At 43.5% G+C, this 22,709-nt stretch overlaps 1 protein-coding gene across 8 annotated transcripts in view; it reads right to left on the bottom strand.

The window, feature by feature from the left end:
* Positions 1-8,599: 8,599 nt before the first annotated feature.
* LOC130284520 (myosin phosphatase Rho-interacting protein-like) overlaps positions 8,600-22,709 on the bottom strand; it is a 144,383-nt gene continuing 130,273 nt past the window's right edge. For 4 of the 8 annotated variants that reach the window (XM_056534940.1, XM_056534941.1, XM_056534947.1 and 1 more), the window contains 8 exons: positions 22,175-22,322; positions 21,932-22,049; positions 21,687-21,846; positions 21,487-21,597; positions 18,195-18,281; positions 17,942-18,104; positions 17,388-17,473; positions 8,600-11,384 (listed from right to left, as the gene is read on the bottom strand). In XM_056534940.1, the coding sequence (XP_056390915.1) occupies positions 11,313-11,384; positions 17,388-17,473; positions 17,942-18,104; positions 18,195-18,281; positions 21,487-21,597; positions 21,687-21,846; positions 21,932-22,049; positions 22,175-22,322 (945 nt within the window). In that variant the 3' untranslated portion in view covers positions 8,600-11,312. Of the gene's footprint in view, positions 11,385-14,594; positions 14,657-14,873; positions 14,922-17,387; positions 17,474-17,941; positions 18,105-18,194; positions 18,282-21,486; positions 21,598-21,686; positions 21,847-21,931; positions 22,050-22,174; positions 22,323-22,709 lie in introns of all 8 variants that reach the window. The other 4 variants (XM_056534942.1, XM_056534948.1, XM_056534944.1 and 1 more) reach the window with 3 other exon arrangements.

The following is a 22,709-nucleotide window of genomic DNA, read 5'->3' on the forward strand; positions in this document are numbered from 1 at the left end:
AACACACAGACAAGAATGTGGATAATAAAAAACCACGATGTTAACCCCTTAAGGATTGAGGATGTATCAATAGACCCCCATTTTAGAGTCCTTAAGGACTGAGGGCATATGGGTACGCCCGTGGGAATTCCAGTCCCTGCCGCAAGCTAGTCAGGGACCAGACAGGGATGCCTGCTGAAATCAGTCAGCAGGCATCCTAGCACATTGCCGAGGGGGGTCCCAAGACCCCCATATGTCGGTGCTCAGACTGGCGATTTTTGGCGATTACAGTTCCCGCCGCAGGCCAGGTGGGGATCAGAGCCAGATGCCTGCTGAAATCATTCAGCAGGCATCCTGGCAAAGTGCAGAGGGGGATCCCGGCAATCTGCGGCGATTCTGGGTCACGTGGGACCTGATGACCCGGATAAAGATGATGATTGGTGGTGTAATATACACCACCAATCATCATCCCTACAGTACTGGGAGGTGGCAGGGTTGCAGGAAGCATGTTCTGCCGACATTTCTGAGAGATCTGGTGTTCAGGACGGAGCCCCGTGTTGCCATCTCCCCCCTCAGTGCCACTTGGCACAGAAAGCAGTCAGGGACAGCTTATATTAGGTAGGGACAGTTAGGAGTAAAAAAAAAAAAAAGATAAAAAAAAATTATATTAATTTTGGCGTACCATCTGTAGGTGTGCGCAGGTCCGCACCTTTAGCTGTGTGACCCCGGCCCTACAGGTTCGCTGAGGTCTGCCCCCAGCGTTTTTGTATTTTTTTGGGGGCGCAGACCTTTTTTTTTTTTGCTAAACGTGTGGCCAGGCCCTCTTAGCTATAAAAGAGCGGTCCACCACCGTTGGCTAAAGCCCATCCTCTGCTGATCAGTCCCATAGTACTGATCAGCGTTTTTTGTGGTGAAGGCACTTTTTCGGAGATTAAAGCGTCTTTTTATTTTTTGCACCTATAGGCGGTCCGTGCCACCAGTATCAGGCCTGTGCTGTGTGGACAGACCGTACCTGTGTGTGCGGCCTGCCCCACCGCTGTCAGTGATTTATCACTGATCAGCTTTTTTTTTTTTTTGGGTTCAGGGGGGGGGTGCTTTTTTCGGGTTTTAATGTTTTTTTATTTAATTTTTCGAGTTTTTTGTGTGGGTGTCTGTGCACATGCCACCAGCCACTGTTCTGGGCTGAGTGGCCAGACCCCCCCCCCCCCCCCCCCCACTGGCTTCTGCGCCCCCTGCCTCCACCAAGCACTAATCAGTGTGCGCACCACTGATTAGTCAAACGCTTTTTTGGCGCAGGGTTTTTTGCGCTAGAAGTTTTTTTTTTTAAAGTTTCTTTTTCTTTTAGTTTGTTTTTATTTTATATTTTTGTTGTCAGGGTGGGTTAGGGTAGGAAGTCTCACACGCAGCGCGCGCGCGCACACACACACACACACCAATAAAGTTCCCCCCACATACATACACTTCACCCCCCATTAGAATAGGGAAATGGCCCACAGGGCGTTTTCAGTGGAGGAGACATATGCCATACTTGCCTCTGACTTATTTTCTCTTCATCCTCATCTTTTTCTCATGTTCTGATGATGAACCACCAAGGTGACAAACCTCCTCTGCTCCTGACCCTGTGCCCCATACTAGTATGAGTCTTCCTGGCGCTCATACTAGTCAAGCCCCCCAGCCAAGTTCACTGGTGCCCCATACAGCCATCGGAGCATGAGCCCGTGATTCCTGAGTTTGTTGGCGACTCAGGGATCAAGATTGACATCGTCGGGTTCACTGAATGGACTATTTCAGTTTTTTTTTTTTTTCAGTGACTACTTTGTCAATCTGATGGTTGACCAGACAAACCTGTACGCCCAACAGTTCATTGATGCAAACCCGGCCTCATTTTTAGCTAGACCCAATGAGTGGTACCCAGTCAATGCAGCCGAACATTTTGAGGTACTTTTGGGCTGCATTAAAAAAAAAAAAAAAAGTGTCAGGCAATACTGGAGTGGGGCTGTCCTCTACCAAACCCCGCTCTACAGTATGGCCTGGCCCGGTTCGGGGCCATTTGGAAATGTTTGCATTATGCTGATAATCCAGCATGGTTCCCCCCACACCACCCCCACTTCAGGGCCAAATTTTGGGAGCCTATGTCCCTGGGGAGGTCGCTATTCATGAGTCTCTCATCAGCTTTAAGGGGGAGACTCCGCTTCCGGCAATATATCCCAACCAAGCAAGCGCGGTATGGCGTGAAGATGTATAAACTTTGTGAGAGTTAAGTCACAGAATAGGACCTAAAATCTAATTTTATTAACTTGCCCCTAAAAAGGAACCTACTGGTTCCATGAACGCTCAATGAGCCACAACAACAAAACACAAAATAATAATTACACAATATAGTGTGGATAACTTTTATACTAGTATCCCTCTCTTCACATCCCTCACCACCAGATTCACGGTCGAATCAAAGAGGCCTTCCGCCCCATCCCCTACATGCTCCTATCCCCCCCCCCCCCCCCCCAGGGTGAGTCCTGCACCTTTTAACATGAAAACCTGTTGTTGGTCAGGTATAAGGATAAGAGGGATATCCTTATGCTGTCCACAATTCATGGGAAAGGCAGCACCCCTGTGCAAGGTACCGCGGGACCGGTCCTCAAGCCCGATTGTATTCTGGACTACAATCGGTATATGGGGGGAGTTGATCTTTCTGATCAAGTCCTCAAGCCATACATGGTCATACGCAAAACACTGGCATGGTACAAAAAAGTTACGGTCTACTTGGTACAGGTTGCCATGTATAACTTTTTTGTACTGTCCCAGAACGCTGGCAACTCAGGGACATTCTGGCAGTTTCAACAGGAATTTCTAAAAGGCCCTCATCTATGGTGGCCACCAAGGAGCAGGTCAGAGCACCTCTGGAACTATGGGCCCCCGGATCGTCCCCGGCCAACACTTTCCAGGTGAGGTCCCCCACACTGGAAAGAAGGGACACTTGCCCCGATCATCCGGGCCTCTACATTAAAGCTGCTTCAGGGAGTATCACACTTCTATGGAGCACTAAATTTTTAATCCTTTTGCCTAATTTTAATTCCTCAGAATCATACTCCAATGTACCAGTCCAGAGAACATTGTCTTCCAAAGTTTAAAACTAGAGATGAGCGAACTTACAGTAAATTCGATTCGTCACGAACTTCTCGGCTCGGCAGTTGATGGCTTTATCCTGCATAAATTAGTTCAGCTTTCAGGTGCTCCCGTGGGCTGGAAAAGGTGGATACAGTCCTAGGAAAATCTTTAATAGGACTGTATCCACCTTTTCCAGCCAACCGGAGCACCTGAAGGCTGAACTAATTTATGCAGGATAAGTCATCAACTGCCGAGCCGAGAAGTTTGTGACAAATTTACTGAAAGTTCGCTCATTTCTATTTAAAACCAAAAAAAAAATAATGGGTCATGGGACACAGAGTCAACAGCTTTGGGGGTTTGCAGTTGCCTCATATGCGCAGCGCTCTCTACCCACCTGAGCGGGGTGCGCATTTGAGGTAACAGGTTAGGGACGGCCACACACATCACATTCCCAGAATGATGATTCAGAGCATAGGGTTTGGGGCAGGCATCATTTTTACTTTCGGCTATACTCTGGGTCATGATTCTGGGAATATAATTGGCATATTAAAATTGCAATTTTTATTCTCCAGAAAATTTCTCCCCTTGTGAAAATGTTAAAAATTGGGTAATCCCAGCATTTTAGTGTAAAAAAAAAAACAATCTAATTTCAATTTACGGCCCACTGTTCAAAAAACCTGTGAGGTATAAGTACTTACTGTACCCCTTGTTACCTTCCCTGAGGCGTGTAGTTTAAAAATTGTGGTCACTTGCTGTTTTTTTTTTTTTTAAGACTTTATGTCAGAACCTCAACCATTGCAGTGCAAAGCACCACTTTAGGCCTCAAATCTCATCGGTGCTGTCTCACTCCTAAGCCCTGTTTTGCACCCCCATAGTGCTTTACCGCCATATATGCAGGGTATATCCTTTTTCTGGAAAAATTGGTATATAAATTTTGTGGAGCTTTTTTTTCTCTTACTACTTGTGAAACTTAAAAAAATTGGGTTAATACCAGCAATTTAGTATTAAAATTCAAATTTTTCACTTTTACGGCCGACTGTTCAAAATACCTGTGAGGTTTAAGTACTCATGTTCCTGGAGGGGTCTAGTTTCCAAAATGGTGATCAAAGTGACAGTTTTCCTTTAAGGTGGCAATACAGTGTATACTAAACTTGCCCAAACACGCTGTTGCATTCGGACAACAGTTTAGGGTGTTTGGTGGCCATCGACTTCTCACCGACAGATTATGGGAAGCATTTATCATTGTAGGTGTAAGTGAAGCATTTATCATTGTAGGTGTAAGTGAAGCATTTTTTTTACACCTTTTTTGTGTGCTGGTGATGTGTAGGAGCACCAAATTTATTAAATGGTCACAGAGCATTTGATAAATTTTGTGCAGGTCACATTTCCTGAAATTTCTCTCTTCACATTCACCAATAAGCTAAGTCTGGGCTGGTGTAGTTTTAGAGACTTCTCAGTGGCTTTGCGCCTTTTTTGCACCTTTTCACAAAAAGGCGCAGTTCATAAAACCCTTCCATATCATGTGTATTGCCAAAATCAGTGGATTGCAACTCAAAATCAGCAGAAATGTGTAAACCAAAAAGTGCAAATAAACCCTGCTTGTGCCTTTTTTTGCACCTTTTCTAGACACAAACAACAGTCTAAAGACAATGATAAATGTTGGCCCTTGTCTGTAAAGACAATGGTCAGGTTTTTTGTTTTTTTTCTGCCCGACCCTTTTCTTCAAGGAGGAATGAGCTAGCACCAGAGCTGTCTGGCTGCAGCTTACCCCTCCTTTTCACATACATGAACGTTTTGCTGCACCGTTCCTTCGTATTTATGGGTAGAGATGGAAGAAAACTGTCAGCTGTACACATAATTGTCCAACAGTTATTAAAAATGTATGGGCACCAGGAAGGACTTCTTGCTGGACAAGTCCTTCATATCTGCAGGAAATGTGCAACCATGTTACAGCGTGTAGTTACCACTGCTCAGCAACAGAGAGGAGACACAGACAGAATATAAAGGGTGGTGCAAAAATAGTTTATTACGATATAGTTTATGTAAAGTTAAGTAATTATATTTACAAAATAAAAATGATCAGCTACATCCACAGGAACCTAGCAAGTCGCACGCATCCGGCGGGAAGAAATAACGTGACCGAAGTGAGCTGCAGGGAAACAGGTAAATCGAGGAATGAACTTAAGATATCACCACAAATTTTAAAAAAAGGAGGGAAAAAAAAAATGAAAGCATTCATACTATATGTTGTACTGAGAGACAAGAACATCAATGTACTTTTAAGCCCATCTGCTGCCTCTCAATAAACCCTGCAGCCCTGGAGACCATGGCGTGCCAGCCGGCACTGGAGGGTTTACTGAACCAGAAAATGCAGCAAAGGGCGTCATAAAAAACAATAATAAAAAGTCAAAGTAATTTTTGAGAATGACACATCGATATACATCCAGACAGAAGAACTATGTCTCTCTGGTATCCCTGTCTATTCTGGAGTTGGGTTGTTTCTTGCATATTTTATTGGGCTGTCCAGTGAGCGCCCCCTTGGGGGTGCACATGGTGTGGCCAAGGCAGATGGTAAACGTTGGGGGGAGGGGCTGTATATAATCAAAGATAGGCAAACTATAGCATCACAGCTGTGGCAGCACTTAAGGCTCAGACAGGAACTGCCAGAAACTTTCGTTTGGCCACAGCCACGTTGCCATTGCCTGCGATCTTAAGTGCTACAAATATCAATGAATGATGCTGCTGGAGACTTTAGGAAGTGCAATTCACTACCATCTGATCCTCAAGGACCCTTTTGCAGGGGCTCCTTTGCATTACCAGCTCTAGAACCACATTAGAATGTTATTTTTTTTTTTATAAATATTTGGGACAAACAAAATAACCTAACAAAATTCTGGACGAACCCAACAAGCCTGTCGTAGCATGTAGCGCAAAAAACACCACAATCTTGTAGGTTGAACAATCTTTTGGTTGGATGTGTTCTACGGCAGAACAGTGCATAAGGTTCGTGGTGGCACCTTCACCCTTTCGCTGCCAGAACAGGTTACAATGTAGAGAGTGCTGGCAGCAAAGGAGCCAAAAAAACACAACAGTCATAAACTGAGAGTCTGAATCATGTTACAGAGAAAGAAAGTGTGCGTGTTATTTACATATTACACAAAACATTATCTCCTCTTCAAATCGATGCTGCAGAACCCACAGGCGACAGAAGACTCCGTTAACGTCAGCAGCTGGCGCCACTTCTCTCCGAGGAGAGAAGCCAGGCGCTCACTTGGAGGAATGTGGAATACTGGTCAGAGGCCGGCTGTACAATCCTCTACAACGTATTTATATATATATGTATATATATTACATGGGACAGAAAAATGCAGGACTTGGTGAGGACATTCGGTGAGGTTCTAAAACATTATCAAAAACTTTAACAGGGTCATTTAACTCCAAATGTTACACTCAATCCACAAGATTTAAAGAAGAAAACAAAAACAAAAAAAAGGAAGAAAAGAAACATCAGGGGTTTAAGATTTAAAAAACACAAGTCGTACACAAACCTCACTATCTCTGGAATTAAGAAATATGTACAAAGTTGTGTTCTGAATACTATACAGGTTTTTCTTAAATTATCTGGCATTTAAAACAAACAAGTGAATTGTAGGTGGGACCTGCGCATGCACTAACTCTACCTTCGCTGGAGGTCCCAAAGTGCGCAGTCTGCAGGAGAAAAGGGGTGAATCGCAAAAATAAAAAAAGATTCTAATTACATTACGACCATATACACACTAGCACGTGACAGGATTAAACCCGCCACCCCCTCAAACTCTTCCATAAGAAATGTGTGTATAGTTTGTATACAGAGAAGGAACTGATAGCTCCAAGGTTTTGCTGTGACCTTCCTCAACAGACTTTCAGATAAATAGGATACTGCAAGATGGGTGCAGCTCAGTGGTGAATATTTATACCACCATCAGATATTTGTTTGCCTGTTCCTACACTGGACATTACAGATTGGCAATACCAGATTCTGCTGCACACTTGTATTCTGGGTAACTCAAGTACTAGGACATGATCAGAGATGTGGATCGTGCTAACATGAGCAGCAGCTAAAGGATCGCTTTGCTATCAATGCAATTTTGGGCCAATAACATGGAACATCTTGACAATGCCATGTGCTTATTTCTCTGCTCAAAAAGGAAAAGCTGAAGAAAGTAGAATGAAAAATAGCTGCCCTTTAACCTCCATGAGGACATCTCCACTATAAAATGGACATTTAAAGCTGGTCACACCATGTGCTTTTTTTTCTGTAGCGATAGCATCAAGGCACAAGATGGCGCTGGTGGCACAGTAATGGATAGGACATACGAGTAAACATTCATTTGCCTAAAGATTAATTTGCCACCCTGCATGCATTTAACCCAGTATCCTCTCTGGCTGATATAAAAGGCATAGCATCAGACCTGTTAACTTGCCAGATGATAAAATGATGTATTTTATATTTCGATTTGATGCGACTATGATGGAGGGAATCTATGCCAGATATACCAGGACATGCAAAAATTGCACACTCCTCATTTTGACAAGTTGTCCAGATATGTCAAAAGTTTACATTGCATTTGGTTAAACTCCTGAAACCCACCGTGATCGCGAGTTACAGCCGAGTGAAGTGTCCATACATGTCAAAAGTTTAGATTGCATCAGATCAAACTCCTAAACCCGCTACAATCACAAGTTACAGCCTGGTGAAGTGTGTGGTAGTGCATTCCTTACTCCCTGGCTGTCACTCAAATCCAACCCTTTCTCTGCATAACATGGAGTGAAAAGGTCGTAACTGGTGTCTGCCAGGGGAGCGGAGCACATTGCCACGAACTCTATAGGGTTATAATTCTCTATCACAGCAGGTCTCAGGAGTGAGTCTCATTTGATAAAATTTTTGACATGTCAAAAGTTTAGAGCGCTTAGTGAAGCTTTAAAAATCTAAAAAAAACTTTACAGACAAAAAAAAAATGGGGCAAAGAATATTTCCCTACCAAACGGCAACCATGACCTAAATGCAAGTTGTTCCATTAGAAAATAAGAGACATTGAATGATACAATACAAATCTCAAGAGTCTCCAAGACTAACTATGGAGGATTTCACTCTATATAGCGCAAACCACAAACATTTTTTTTACCTCTCCACTCAATCTGCGGTTTGAAAAGCCCAACTTATCAACAGTGGTCAGCTCCTCTCTGCCCCTCTCAGCCATCAGCCTACGTACTATCACAGAACTGCACATAACGACACACAGGTCACCTTCTATAAGCCTCAACTCATCGCCTTCCGAGCCCCCTCCAGACACTCCGCCGGGTTGGGATTTAACCAAAAATTCCCTTCAAAGGGAACTGCTGATGGACAGTTAACCCTATGAGTGTTGGAGGAGACCTTCCTACCCTCTTAGGAGGCTGAACATATGCGAGGATACAAACATCACAGGTTCTATCCTCTCATAAAACCTCCCAACAAAACCATATTTTCCTATGCAAAAGAAAATAAAACGTTCCAAAAAAACAACCACGAACACAAAAATATATATATATAACCTAACGCAAATCTTCACTCTCTAATATAAAGTCACTTAACTACACAGGTCAATGACCTCATCACATAACAAAATACTTCCCAAAGTAATACTATCACATGCCAAGTCTTCCTAGGAGCCCCCTACAGCCACGTTCTGCCCACCTCGCCCATACTGCCCACCTCAGTAGTACCCATTTCTAGTGCAGAATCAAGGTTAATGAGAACATGTCCTATTTCCTTGACCAAGAATCAGTGATCGGTTTCCTAGTGAGTGGATTAGGTTGCATTTTCACTAATATTACTTGGGGCCCATGAAATGCATTGCGCTATCACTGGTTTTTGGTGAACGGATAGGCTATGTTACCATTCAAAATCGATACAGCCTGAAATGGGGCATGGGGAAGCAGCAATGAAGCTCTACTTTGTAGCCACTTTAAATAATACATTGGAGGAGTCACTTCGAAAGCAATTTGCTAAGGTGTTCTAGCTATAAAACTGCAAGTGGATACAGTTCGCAGTAGTTGTTAACAGGGAAAGTTTCAGTGTTCCACTAACATCACACTTATTAAGGGATGAATTCCCATTAGATGTTATATTATATGGGATTGCTATTAAAGCGATTCTACAATATATTACAAAAAGTGACTAATATAGATGTGGAATTCCCTGAAAATCACATTATCAGTCACGTCCTAGGTCTCCAAACTGTGGACCTCCAGATGTTGCAAAACTTCTTAAGTTCACACCAGTGGTCTCCAAATTGTGGACCTCTAGCTGTTGCAAAACTACAACTCCACGCATGTCCGGACAGCTGTTGGTTGTCTGGGCAAGCTTGTAGTTGTAGTTTTGCAACAGCTGGAGATCCACAGTTTGGAGACAACAGGCATAAACTAATAAAGTCACGCACACCATTCTCAATCTAACGCTAACCAAGCCCTGGTTCTTCTCTACATGCACATAACGGGTCCAATCACTGGCCACAATACTAACCGCTACATCCAATGATTGGCTGCGCAGTAACGTCTTTGTCGAATGGGACCAAGAAGTAGATACGAACAGGACTTAGGAAAGTATGACTTGTTTTGCACCATTCAGAGCAGGTTTTAAAAAAAATTGGCTGGACAAAGACCTTCAAGGGCTCGATCACGCTACAGAAATTCCAAGCTGAATTTCCAACTTGCAGCAGCCTTCTATTCATTTCAATGGGACTCTGCTGCTCTGCTCTACTGTTTAACATGTTCAATCTTCCGGTGGAATCCGCCGGGACTGCAACGTAGTGAATAGAATGGTACTTCTTGTCCGTACGGAGGAGGCTGCTGCAGGCAAAATTCAGGCTGAACTTCCGTAGTGTAAATAAGGCCTGAGGAAGAAATAACATGAAATCAAAGGACAAAAAACGCTGAAACTAAAGGGATAAATAGAAAAATCACGGAACAACCGGCATTTAGAAGGATATCCTTTTGGTAGAGAAAGTTATATTTGCAAAAATAATCCTAAGGGCCAATTCACACTACGAAATTTTCAAGTTACAGAATTCTGTTTGGAAATTCCAGTGCAACAGCCTCCCATTGTTTTCTGCTGCAATGTGCACACTGCGGATTTCCCGGGGCAGAACGGCTGCTGCAGGAATTTTGGACTCCCCTAAAAGAATGAACATTTTCATTCTCTTGGCGGAATTCTGCCCAGACTGCACTGCCATCAATAAGAACGGTGCACGTCTGAGCGCACCTGCTTGCCATAAAATTTCAGCCCTGGATTTCTCCGGGCAAAGATTCCTTAGTGTGAATGAGCCTCAAAAGGTTTGGACCTGGATGAGGACAAGCTGCTAAAAAAAAAAAGTTTTTATTCATTATAATTTTACATTTAAAAAAAAAGCTGACCTAAATTGTGAAGACGTGTTATTGGCCAGGCCACTCATCCGCAGGATACAGAGGCCACCATGTCACTAATCCCTGAACTGATAACCCAGAAATAGCATACAGCAAACAATGCGGCTGCCCGGTCAGTGCTATGCCCAGTCGTAAGAGAAGGCGAGTGGTGGAGAACACCCTATAACTACTCCATCAAGCATTATATCCACCAGATCACAGTGTCAAATGGAGATTTTACAGCAGTGGAACAGAATTTAGTGTTTTGGCTTTTTTTTTTATGCAGTTCGCTTCCTGTATACACACTCTACACACATACAAACACATCTATAAATAACTACATACACTGCGGGGAGAGAGCGAGGGGGTTTTGTGCCGATCGTACTCGGGCAGGTAGCCCTGTCAACGTTTTCCCTGTACGGGATTCATCACTTCTCCTGCAGACGGCAGCAACTATCATACAACGGGGCCCCGAAGGTCCAATGTTGTCACACCTGATAGCTTATTGATCGGCAGCAGTGCCTTAATACTGACAATTCTGAATGAGAGAGTTAAAGCTCTGATAAGATGGAGAAGGCGAGTTAATGTGCCCTTATCCGGGGGAACGGGAGGGTTAGGGAAAGACGTTGAGCTGGAGAGGTACCCACAGGAATTAACCATTTCAACACCTGAATGGTCTTGCACATTTCAAGAGCCACGTGACGTGCAGAGAACTGCACATCAGAGTCCCCTGAGGCCCAATGGATCCGGGGGCAATGTATCTTCTGCTCCACATCCTAGGGACACACAGCAGAAACTGGGAGACGTTAGTGCTTCTTGAAGTCCTGGGATTCAAAGATTTTAAGGCGCTCCTGGACTGTCAGCCCCTCCTTCAGGCTCTGTGTTGGGGAAAAAGAAAAAAAGTGGAAAATCTTTAAGACAAGGACTTGGCAAGAGAGTGCAAGAGCCGGTGGACAAGCACACACATGACACGGGAAGAGATTAGTTCTGCATGCTGGAGGACGACAGGGGGTGTCTTGGTAGGAGGGTCACATGTGACAGATGGATGCGAGAAAAATGAGTGCAAATACCATTCGTGAAGAGACTGAAACCGTGTGCCACAATACAGGGGTTAAGTGACATTTACACTACTAGTGTTACAGGGTTCGTATTACAATCCCATGGAAAAAAGCGTTGGGTCCTCAATCTGTTCATGCAAAAATAGAGACTGAAATAACCGAAACTGTCTTAAAGGGAACCTATCCAATCTGCAAAGCTGCATATTATAGAGCAGGAGAAGTGGAGCAGATTGATATTTAGATCTTTGGGAAAAGATTGAGTAGAACTAGTCATTTACATATTTAAAGAGAAAGTTGCATTGGAATATTACCTGTTCAAATCAAGTTTATATATATATATTTTTGTAAGAATGTTTCTGATTTATTTTACATTTTACTATCTATATTTAAAATTAATCCTGAAATATTGCAGTTTCCATTGTGGCCACTAGGCCTAAAACTAAGCTGAGACTTCCTGTTCTGTAGAGATCATTCCCCAGCAGTGTCCTTGCCATTACAGGCAGGATTACAGTAAAAGGTGGCATCAGTATACAGTGACCCCTCGACCTACGATGGCCCCGACATACGATAATTTCAACATGCGATGGCCTCTCAGAGGCCATCACATGTTGAAGGCAGCATCAACATACGATGCTTTTTTTATGTCGGGGCCATCGCATAAACGGCTATCCGGCAGGTGACTGCTTCAGCTGCCACCGGATAGCCGTTTACGGTGCCCCGTGAGCTCTGGTGATGGTCACTTACCTGTCCTCGGGGCTCCGGCGCGTCCTCTTCGGGATCCCCTGTATCGTCGGCGCTCTCCATCGTCGTCATCACGTCGCTGCGCACGCCATCCCGTCATCCAATAGGAGCGGTGTGCGTAGCGACGTGATGGCGGCGACGGAGAGCGTGGATGCCGGGGAAGCAGAGGCCTTACCGGAGCATCGGGGACACCCCGGGGACGCGGCCACAGCGATGGACGGCAACATCCCGAGCAACGGTGACGAGCGGTGACGGTCCAGAGCGGCGGAGACAGGTGAGTACAACTTCCTATAACAGTGGTCTACAACCTGCGGACCTCCAGATGTTGCAAAACTACAACACCCAGCATGCCCGGACAGCCAACGGCTGTCCGGGCATGCTGGGTATTGTAGTTTTGCAACATCTGGAGGTCCGCAGGTTATAGACCACTGTCCTATACTTTACATTGCACGGATCCCTCAACATACGATGGTTTCAACAAACGATGGTCCATTTGGAACGGATTACCATCGTATGTTGAGGGACCACTGTATATATATATATATATATATATATATATATATATATATATATATATATATATATATATAATTAAATTTTAGAAAAAGAACATGTTTTAGTTTCTCTAACGAGTAAAAAAATAAATAAAAAATCTAGGTGATAAATGTATTCATCCCTTTATACCTCTGCCTATTGTGGCCATAGGAGTCCAGTGAGCAAACTCACTCATATGGGAAGATGTCAGTCACCGGGTAGGACCGCCCATTGGACTCCTGAGCCCAGAATAAGCATAGGTTTAAATAAATAAATTACAAGTTATACTGAATCTTTTCCATTAAACATGCATATTAATCTGCTCAGCTCCTCCTGCTCTATAATATGATGCCCATAGATTGGACTGCGTTTCAATTTGATGGGTCCTAATCATTAGGTCACATCCCTGTCTACTTTGCAAAATGTACTCCTGTCTAAGGGGCCAACAATGGATGCCTAGGTACTAAAAAGTTTAACCCAAGTACAATTTACATTAAACAGATGGATGGGGGGGGTCTATGTTTTTAGGAACTAGGAGGGTCCTGAAAAAACCCTAAGGGTATGTTCACGCTACAAAATTCAGCAAGGAATTTCTACAGTGGATCCACCCCACTGAAAATCCGACGTAATCTGCGCTTAAAGGGGTACTCCGATGCAAAATATCTTATCCCTATCAACAGGGGATAAGTGTCTGATCTCCTGCCTTGCACCCTGGCTTTGTCCATGCAGGAAGCAACCTCCGCTCTGTGCATGGGTTAAAGTCGACCATAGAATGAAGCTGTGGCCGACAATACTGCCCCATGCCTGTCCTCAGGTTGTGCGTGGTGTTACACCCTGGCTCCATTCACTTCAATGGAACGGAGCTGCAAGGCCACACATGAGCTGAGGACAGGTGTTGTGTTGTTTTTGTACAAAATCAGCCATTTTTGTACTCCTGCATTATTCCTTTACTTCTACACTGTATAAAAGTGAACTAGATCTCTGCGCCAACTTTTGCCAATATACTGTGTATAAAGGTAAAGATGTGTATAAAGATTTTATGCTGTAGTATAATAAATATATATTATATCTATCGATAGATAGATATATTTATCTGTGTGTATGTATATATACACTAAATAAAAAAAAAAAATATATATATATATTTAAAAAAAAATATATATATATATTTTTTTATACTACCACAAACTACTACCACTACTACTACTAACAGACAAAACAATGGATATGGATATTAGGGCAATGTCATTGCATTTGGAGAATGACACAGAACAGGATGAGGTTTTGTGTGCCTCCAGCTGTTGCAAAACTACAACTACTGTCCGGACATGCTGGGAGTTGTAGTTTTGCAACAGCTGGAGGCACACCAATAGGCAAAGACTGGTATAGGTGGTGATGACACCAAAACACAACACATTACAATGATGACACGTGGTGACCCCAATTCCGCCTGCCTCAAGTCTTTTTGCCATGATGGGTTTCAGCACGATGTGTAGCATGCAAGGTCAGTGTATGGTGTTTGTGACTGTAATTATCATTCAATAGCTCAGCATTAAAGCAAATTTCAATAAAACCCCAGTTTAGCATGGAGCATTGTGGGAAATGTGCCATCTGGGATAAACTAAATTTTTTCCTTCTTTTTCATGGAGTGCAGTTTACAGCTGTAAGAAAGGAACGGGCCGTCGGTGGCGGCACTCAGGATGGAGAGAAAAGTTGTGCATGCAGAGTTTGGTGGCCTTCGCTTTTTTTACCTACATGTCAGGGAACCTGGTACGTGGAACTTTTCAGTTATCCCATGAGACCTGCTCAATTACGGACTTCCATGGACAAAAAAAAAAGGGACACACAGACAGACAAAGAAAGCGCATGAAATCCCATGTGACAGGTGCACAAATCCCTTCCCCCATCATCCCTGACTACGCAAAAAAAAAAAAAAAAGAACCTCGAAAAGGGGTGGGTGGGTAAACGTGTGACATCATGCAGGGGTCCTGCACGGACAACATAGGGCTAACCTGTGAGATGAAGACCACTCACATATACTTACTAACAGGCAGACAATTATGATCTATACGGTGTGACCAACTAGGGAGATAAAATCACAAGGATCAGGCAGGATAATGGGTGACGTTTTGGGGTTTTGAAAAAACAAAAGTTACAAAAAACAGGTCATTTAAGTAAAGGACGGCTTAAATGTACGGAGGGGAAGGACGGTTCAAAAATGTTTTTTTTTTATTATATAATTTTTTTTTTATAGACCTGGGAATCATTTATAATACTATTGCTATACACCTAGATATAGATTTGAAGTTAAACTGTATGGCAGAGAGACATGATGGAAATCTGTCTGATCACTGGTCCCTGATCTGGCCATAGTCGCCCAAAACCTGCTGATCTTGGCAGGTTCAGACAACCAGCCAATGCAGTGTTTCCCAACCAGTGTGCCTCCAGCTGTTGCAAAACTACAACTCCCAGCATGCCCGGACAGCCTTTGGCTGTCCGGGCATGCTGGGAGTTGAAGTTCTGCAACAGCTGGAGGCACACCAGTTGGGAAAAACTGAGCTGATGTGTATGTTGAGTTCCCAATTTTTCCAATGATGACAGATGTCAAGGTGTTGGATTTCAACTGCCCGATCCCTTTGTTCTCTGGAAGATAAGTCGCAGCATGAAGAGTCTGGCAGTGGCTTTCTTCCGCTTCATAATACACACACGAATAGTTAAGCCAAGCATGCATGTTGTGAGGATCAGGAGAAAGAGAGCTCTCGAGTCAACGTGTATGGCCAGCTTTACTCATTGGAAAAGATTAAAGGGGTACTCCGGGAAATAAACTGTCTAATTGTGGAGGTCCAGTCTCTGGGACCCCCCTTGCTATCTCCTGTACGGGCTCAGCTCTCACCGCTGAAATTACCATTCAGCTGCTTCTCCCCTGAGCGCTGCGGCCCACCCCTTCGGAGACGCACTCATGTGATGGCCCCTTCAGCCAATCACCGACTGCAACAGGACCCCCCCCATCCCAGCTGGTGACTGGCTGAGCGGGCTGTCACTCTTGGGCGTCTCTGAAGGAGAGGTCCGGAGCGCTGTGGGGACTGGTGAGTAAGGAATACATTTATTTCCCCAGATTACACCTTAAATAAGGTTTAGGCTAAGTTCACGTCTGCGTCACAGAGTCCCTTCCGAAGACTAACAGAGCTTGCCAGTCGGTTGTACAATGGATCCCATTGGTTTTGAATGGGATAGGTCAGGTTTCCATGTAGGTTTGATGCAGTTGAGCAGAGGGGGAAATAAAAATAACAGACCTGCAGTTTTTCTTTCTCCACTCAACTCTCGCCATTTAAACGATTGCAAACAGAGCTACGCAGATGTGAACTGTTACATAAATTCCTGACAAGCCTCCATGCCCCTTTTCGACCTATATTTCAGTGACTATCTTGCATTGAGCAGCGATGCCCTGGGTAATACAAGATACAGTGGTTGCTAGAGACACATACCTGACAGCACTAATCAAAAGGCAGTTTGCTAGGCAGTGCATTCCTAGCTACCATGAGGTCTACTAAGCCTGAACAAGGAAGCCGTTCCCTATATTGGCCTATGATAAGGGCTAGAATAAATTTAACTGGAGAACTTAAAGGAAAACTGTCAGCTTGCTCCCCCTGCACTAACCAGCGGTACTGGTAGGTAGTACGGGGGGCGCTGATCAGTTTGACGCTTACCGTGCCCGGATCCGCCACGCCGTACGTTCGGCCGTAATCTTCTATTTTCAGTAAATGCTAATTAGGTGGTAACTAGCACCGACCAGGCTAACTGGCACCGACCAGGCTAACTGGCACTCTGACATCAGCGTTTCTGGCCGCAGCGCCGCCCAGCTCATCAATATTCCTCCCCTCCCTCTCCCTCTTCTCCCCATTCTGTAATGAAGAGAGAGGGGAGGAATATTGATGAGCTGGGCGGTGCTGCGGCCAGAAACGCTGACGTCAGAGTGTCAGTTAGCCCGGCCGGTGCAAGTTAGCACCTAATTAGTATATATTGAAAATAGAAGATTACGGGCGAACGGCGCAGCAGATCCGGGCACGGTAAGCATCAAACTGATCAGCGTCCCCCGCACTACCAGCCAGTACTGATGGTTAGTGTGGGGGAGAAAGCTGACAGTTTTCCTTTAAATGGGCAGTGTCACTTAGAAAAAATTTTGACATATCACAGGGACATTTAAAAAGCTTGGATCAGTCGGGGTCTCAGTACTGAGACCCATACCGATCAGGAGAAATGCACGGCACTGCTGTTCACTTCCCGGCTCGTAGCAATCATTGTGTTACTGCTCCATAGACCTACATTGGTGCAGCGAGACAAAGATTATGGGGGGTGGATGTGAACAGCAATGGTGCGCACTTCTTCCCGTTTGTTCTTCTGATCATTGGTGGTCTCGTCACCAAGACCCCGACCATTCAAAACGTTGTGAAATAATAATTCTGTATCAGACAGACTTCCATTCCATATCTCTCCAGGTCTGATAAGGTGACCGATTGTGATGTGTAAAAGTATGAGAAGCGGCATTACCTTGGACCTGATGTTCCGCAGCTGTCTGTTGATGGTCGACCTGTCATTTTTCAGGAAATCTGGGTTACTCTTAGATTTCATGATATCTGTGGAATTGGTTAGAAAGTGGACTTTGCGTAAATAACATTATCCTGCATGGCTATGAAACTACTGTCTGGGAATATGATGCATTGTCCATTTGAGGGCTGAACCATTATCCTTCAGCATAGGGGTATGCTAAGCCATAGAGCAGTTTTTTTTCTAACCAGTGTGCCTCCAGCTGTTGCAAAACTTCAACTCCCAGCATGCCCGGACAGCCAAAGGCTGTCCGGGCATGCTGGGAGTTAAAGTTTTGCAACAGCTGGAGACACACTGGTTGGAAAACACTGCTATAGCACTACTGGCACATCTATGCATCCTCTACTGCAGTGATATCCAACCTATGGCTCCACAGCTGCCACAGAACTACAACTGCCAGCATGCTGGGAACTAAAGTTAAGCTACAAATAGAGAGTCCATCTTTCTATTTTTTTGCGAATGTGACAATAATAACTATAACTATGTTTTTTCCTCACCGTATCCAGACACCGTTGCATTCTCAGGGGTTTTGTCCCCCAACATCTCGGTGGCCGTTTTCAGCTGCTCCTTTAGCCGGCTGATGTCACACTCGGCCTTGGCCTTTACATTGCTCAGCTCGGAGTAGATGTCCTTGTATTTATCACTGGCATATTTCTTATCCTTTTAGGGAAGAAGATAATAAAAAGCTGCTTCATGATGCAAAAGTTGGATAGGATTGGAGACATAATATGAGGGTGCATGACCTCTTACCCTTAGAGCTGTCTGCAGCTCATCCTTCAGGGAGCTGATCTCTTGCTTCTGGTATTGGATCTCAGACTCCTTCACACGTAACAGAACCTGCAAGTGAACAAGAGACATTTAGAGCTGGCGACACAACCCATGATGGAAGGGAAACAAAAAGACTATGCAAGAGAGCTAGAAGCAATATGCAGAGTTATACAGAGAAACTAAGGAGAGAGCTAGAAGCAATATGCAGAGTTATACAGAGAAACTAAGAAGAGCGCAAGAAGCAATATGCACAGTTATACAGAGAAACTAAGAAGAGCGCTAGTAGCAATATGCACAGTTATACAGAGAAACTAAGAAGAGAGCTAGAAGCAATATGCACGGCTATACAGGGAAACTAAGAAGAGCGCAAGAAGCAATATGCACAGTTATACAGAGAAACTAAGAAGAGCGCTAGTAGCAATATGCAGAGTTATACAGAGAAACTAAGGAGAGAGCTAGAAGCAATATGCAGAGTTATACAGAGAAACTAAGGAGAGAGCTAGAAGCAATATGCACAGTTATACAGAGAAACTAAGGAGAGAGCTAGAAGCAATATGCAGAGTTATACAGAGAAACTAAGAAGAGCACAAGAAGCAATATGCACAGTTATACAGGGAAACTAGGAGAGCGCAAGAAGCAATATGCACAGTTATACAGGGAAACTAGGAAGAGCGCTAGAAGCAATATGCACAGTTATACAGAGAAACTAAGAAGAGCGCAAGAAGCAATATGCAAGGCTATACAGAGAAACTAAGAGAGCTAGAAGCAATATGCAGAGTTATACAGAGAAACTAAGAGAGCTAGAAGCAATATGCAGAGTTATACAGAGAAACTAAGAAGAGCACTAGAAGCAATATGCAGAGTTATACAGGGAAACTAAGAGCAGCGCTAGAAGCAATATGCACAGTTATACAGAGAAACTAAGAAGAGAGCTAGAAGCAATATGCAGAGTTATACAGAGAAACTAAGAAGAGCGCTAGAAGCAATATGAAGAGTTATACAGAGAAACTAAGAAGAGCGCAAGAAGCAATATGTAATATGTACAGAAACTAAGAAGAGCGCTAGAAGCAATATGCAGAGTTATACAGTGAAACTAAGAAGAGCGCTAGAAGCAATATGCACGGCTATACGGAGAAACTAAGAAGAGCGCTAGAAGCAATATGCAGAGTTATACAGAGAAACTAAGAAGAGCGCAAGAAGCAATATGCACAGTTATACAGAGAAACTAAGAAGAGAGCTAAAAGAAATATGCACAGTTATACAGAGAAACTAAGAAAGAGCTAGAAGCAATATGCAGAGTTATACAGAGAAACTAAGAGCGCTAGAAGCAATATGCACAGTTATACAGAGAAACTAAGAAGAGCGCTAGAAGCAATATGCAGAGTTATACCGAGAAACAAAGAAGAGAGCTAGAAGCAATATGCATGGCTATACAGAGAAACTAAGAAGAGAGCTAGAAGCAATATGCAGAGTTATACAGAGAAACTAAGAAGAGAGCAAGAAGCAATATGAACAGTTATACAGAGAAACTAAGAAGAGAGCTAGAAGCAATATGCAGAGTTATACAGAGAAACTAAGAAGAGCGCAAGAAGCAATATGCAGAGTTATACAGAGAAACTAATAAGAGCGCTAGAAGCAATATGCACAGTTATACAGAGAAACTAAGAAGAGAGCTAGAAGCAATATGCACAGTTATACAGAGAAACTAAGAAGAGCGCTAGAAGCAATATGCAAAGTTATACAGAGAAACTAAGGAGAGCGCTAGAAGCAATATGCAGAGTTATACAGAGAAACTAAGAAGAGAGCTAGAAGCAATATGCACAGTTATACAGAGAAACTAAGAGAGCTGGAAGCAATATGCACAGTTATACAGAGAAACTAAGAAGAGCGCTAGAAGCAATATGCAAAGTTATACAGAGAAACTAAGGAGAGCACTAGAAGCAATATGCAGAGTTATACAGAGAAACTAAGAAGAGAGCTAGAAGCAATATGCACAGTTATACAGAGAAACTAAGAAGAGCGCTAGAAGCAATATGCAGAGTTATACAGAGAAACTAAGAAGAGAGCTAGAAGCAATATGCACAGTTATACAGAGAAACTAAGTAGAGAGCTAGAAGCAATATGCACAGTTATACAGAGAAACTAAGAAGAGAGCTAGAAGCAATATGCAAGGCTATACAAATGAACTGAGAAGAACATTAGAAGTAATATGCATAATATACAGTGATTCCTCAACTTACAATGGCCTCAATATACAATAGTTTCAACATACAATGGTCTTTTTGGACCTTTGTAACTTGAAACCAGACTCAACATACAATGTACAGACAGTCCAGATCTGTGAAACATGTCAATGGCTGGAAGAACCGACCAATTAGAATGGTCATTTTACTGGTAAAACCCCTTTATTACTGAAGTGTATGCACTGACTGGTGTCTGGTAGCGCCCCCTACAGCACAGGGAGGTATTACATGTTCTGTACTACTCATTACCTGTACCAGGCTTATCTGCTCCTTTGGACACCAGGTAAGGGCGGCTCCATGTTACTTTTTTAGGACACTGTGTACTGTACAGGACCCTGAAGAAGCTCCTGTCCTCTACATAGACAGTGATTACAGCTCCCAGCAGATTTTTATATACTTTTATATGTAAGGATTTGCTTTATCTATATTAGTTATCTACTTATTTTTCTTTAATGCTGACTATTTCCTATTTTGGGATGACATTTTGGGGGCTTCAGAACCAATTACCAGGTTTCCATAGAGTTATGGTCTCAACCTACAATGGAAGTCCTGGAACCAAATAATACTATAACTTGAGGGACCACTGTATAGAGGGACTGAGAAGAACGCTATAAATAATATGTATGGCTACACAGAGGGCCTGAGAAGAGCGCTAGAAGTAATATGCATGGCAATACAAATCCTATATATGATATATGTGCAGAAAATGTGCAGCAACATATAGATGAGATTTGTTCACGTCTTAATTTTGTCGCTACTCTATTCCAAAGTGCAAATCCAGAGTGAAAAAACTGCACCATTTACAGTGAGTCTACCTTGGAGTAGTAATTGTGAGGGAGATTTAGTAATTCCTGGTGAATAATCCTGGTATTGGCTCTGGTGTATGGGATGTTTTTATCGCTTGTCATATGCCAAAGTGCAAGTGAGGTTTGTGCAGAGTATACCTAGCAGATGGTATCCAGCAAGAGTGTTGTGGACACCAAAACAGATAGAGTGCCCCTAATACAGTGAAACTAAAGATAATGCTTTACCTCCAACTCATAGACATCCTTCCCCTGGGTGAGAGGCGATACCTCCCCTCCATCTCCTGTTACCAGATTCCGAAGCCGCGTTATCTCACTGGCCAGACGATTGTTTAACTCCTGCAACACAATAAAATGAAATGACATGTGGAAACTGATGCAACCCTCGAAAGGAGCAAAGGATGAGGCGGAGACACAATTCCACTCACCTGGTTGTGAGCATTGAGCTCTTGGTTCTCTCGCTGACACTGGCGTAGAGCTTGGCGTTCAGCTTCGAGGGCCTGAGCGAGGTGGGCATTCTCAAGACACTTCTGAGAATATTGCTCCGAGAGGACTTCCAACTCCCTCTGCACAGACTGCAGCTCCTCCCTGTAAGAAGAACAAACGTATCTCGATAAGAGTCTGCGACAATTCTTACACAATTATTGGAAGTAACAAAGAAAAGAGAACGTACAGATACTGCCTCCGCAATGACTCCACATCCGCGTTGATGCTACTGACTTGAGAGCGATGGGATTTCTCCAGCTCCTTCTCAAGCTCTTCGCGATGTGCGTTCTTCATTGCTTCAATGGCTGTAGGAGTGAAAATATTAATGGAAAAAGTAAAGCTGGCTGAATGAAAAGACACCTTTGGTAAAAGAAGTCAACTGGGTATACAAGTTTATACAGAGCACCATGGCTGGTCATCAGTCATGTACCTGATATGGTGGCAGCAGTCTCCTCTGCTAGAAGACGCTCCTTCTCGTCTCGCAACTTCTCCAATTCTCGCTGGTGCTGTCTTTGGAGGTCCTCAATCTTCTTTTGATGGGTTTCCTCCATGGCAGCAAAACCCCTTTCACATGTCGCCTGTAGATAAGGAGATTTATATAAATACTGCTATAACATGTGTGCCTAAGGAAAAAGTAGAAGAGTGGAGACAGGGTGTTGATATGAATGGTAACAGAAATCAGAAACAACCAAGGAATAAAGATGGCCACAGACATTACAGGAAAGTCTGCCTCTTCATAGATCACATGTCCTTCTGCCCTCAACTTCAAGTATTCATCATATGGTAACCTATGGTGTTCTACATGAAAAAGTTTGCCTGGGAAAGTGTGCATTTAAAGGGGTACTCCGGTGGAAAACATTATTATTATTATTATTTTTTTTTTAAACTCAACTGGTGCCAGAAAATTAAACAAATTTGTAAATGACTTCTATTAAAAAATATTAACCCTTCCAGTACTTTTTAGC

The sequence above is a fragment of the Hyla sarda genome, chromosome 8 (genome assembly GCF_029499605.1).
Source record: "Hyla sarda isolate aHylSar1 chromosome 8, aHylSar1.hap1, whole genome shotgun sequence".
NCBI classification, from domain to species: Eukaryota; Metazoa; Chordata; class Amphibia; order Anura; family Hylidae; genus Hyla; species Hyla sarda.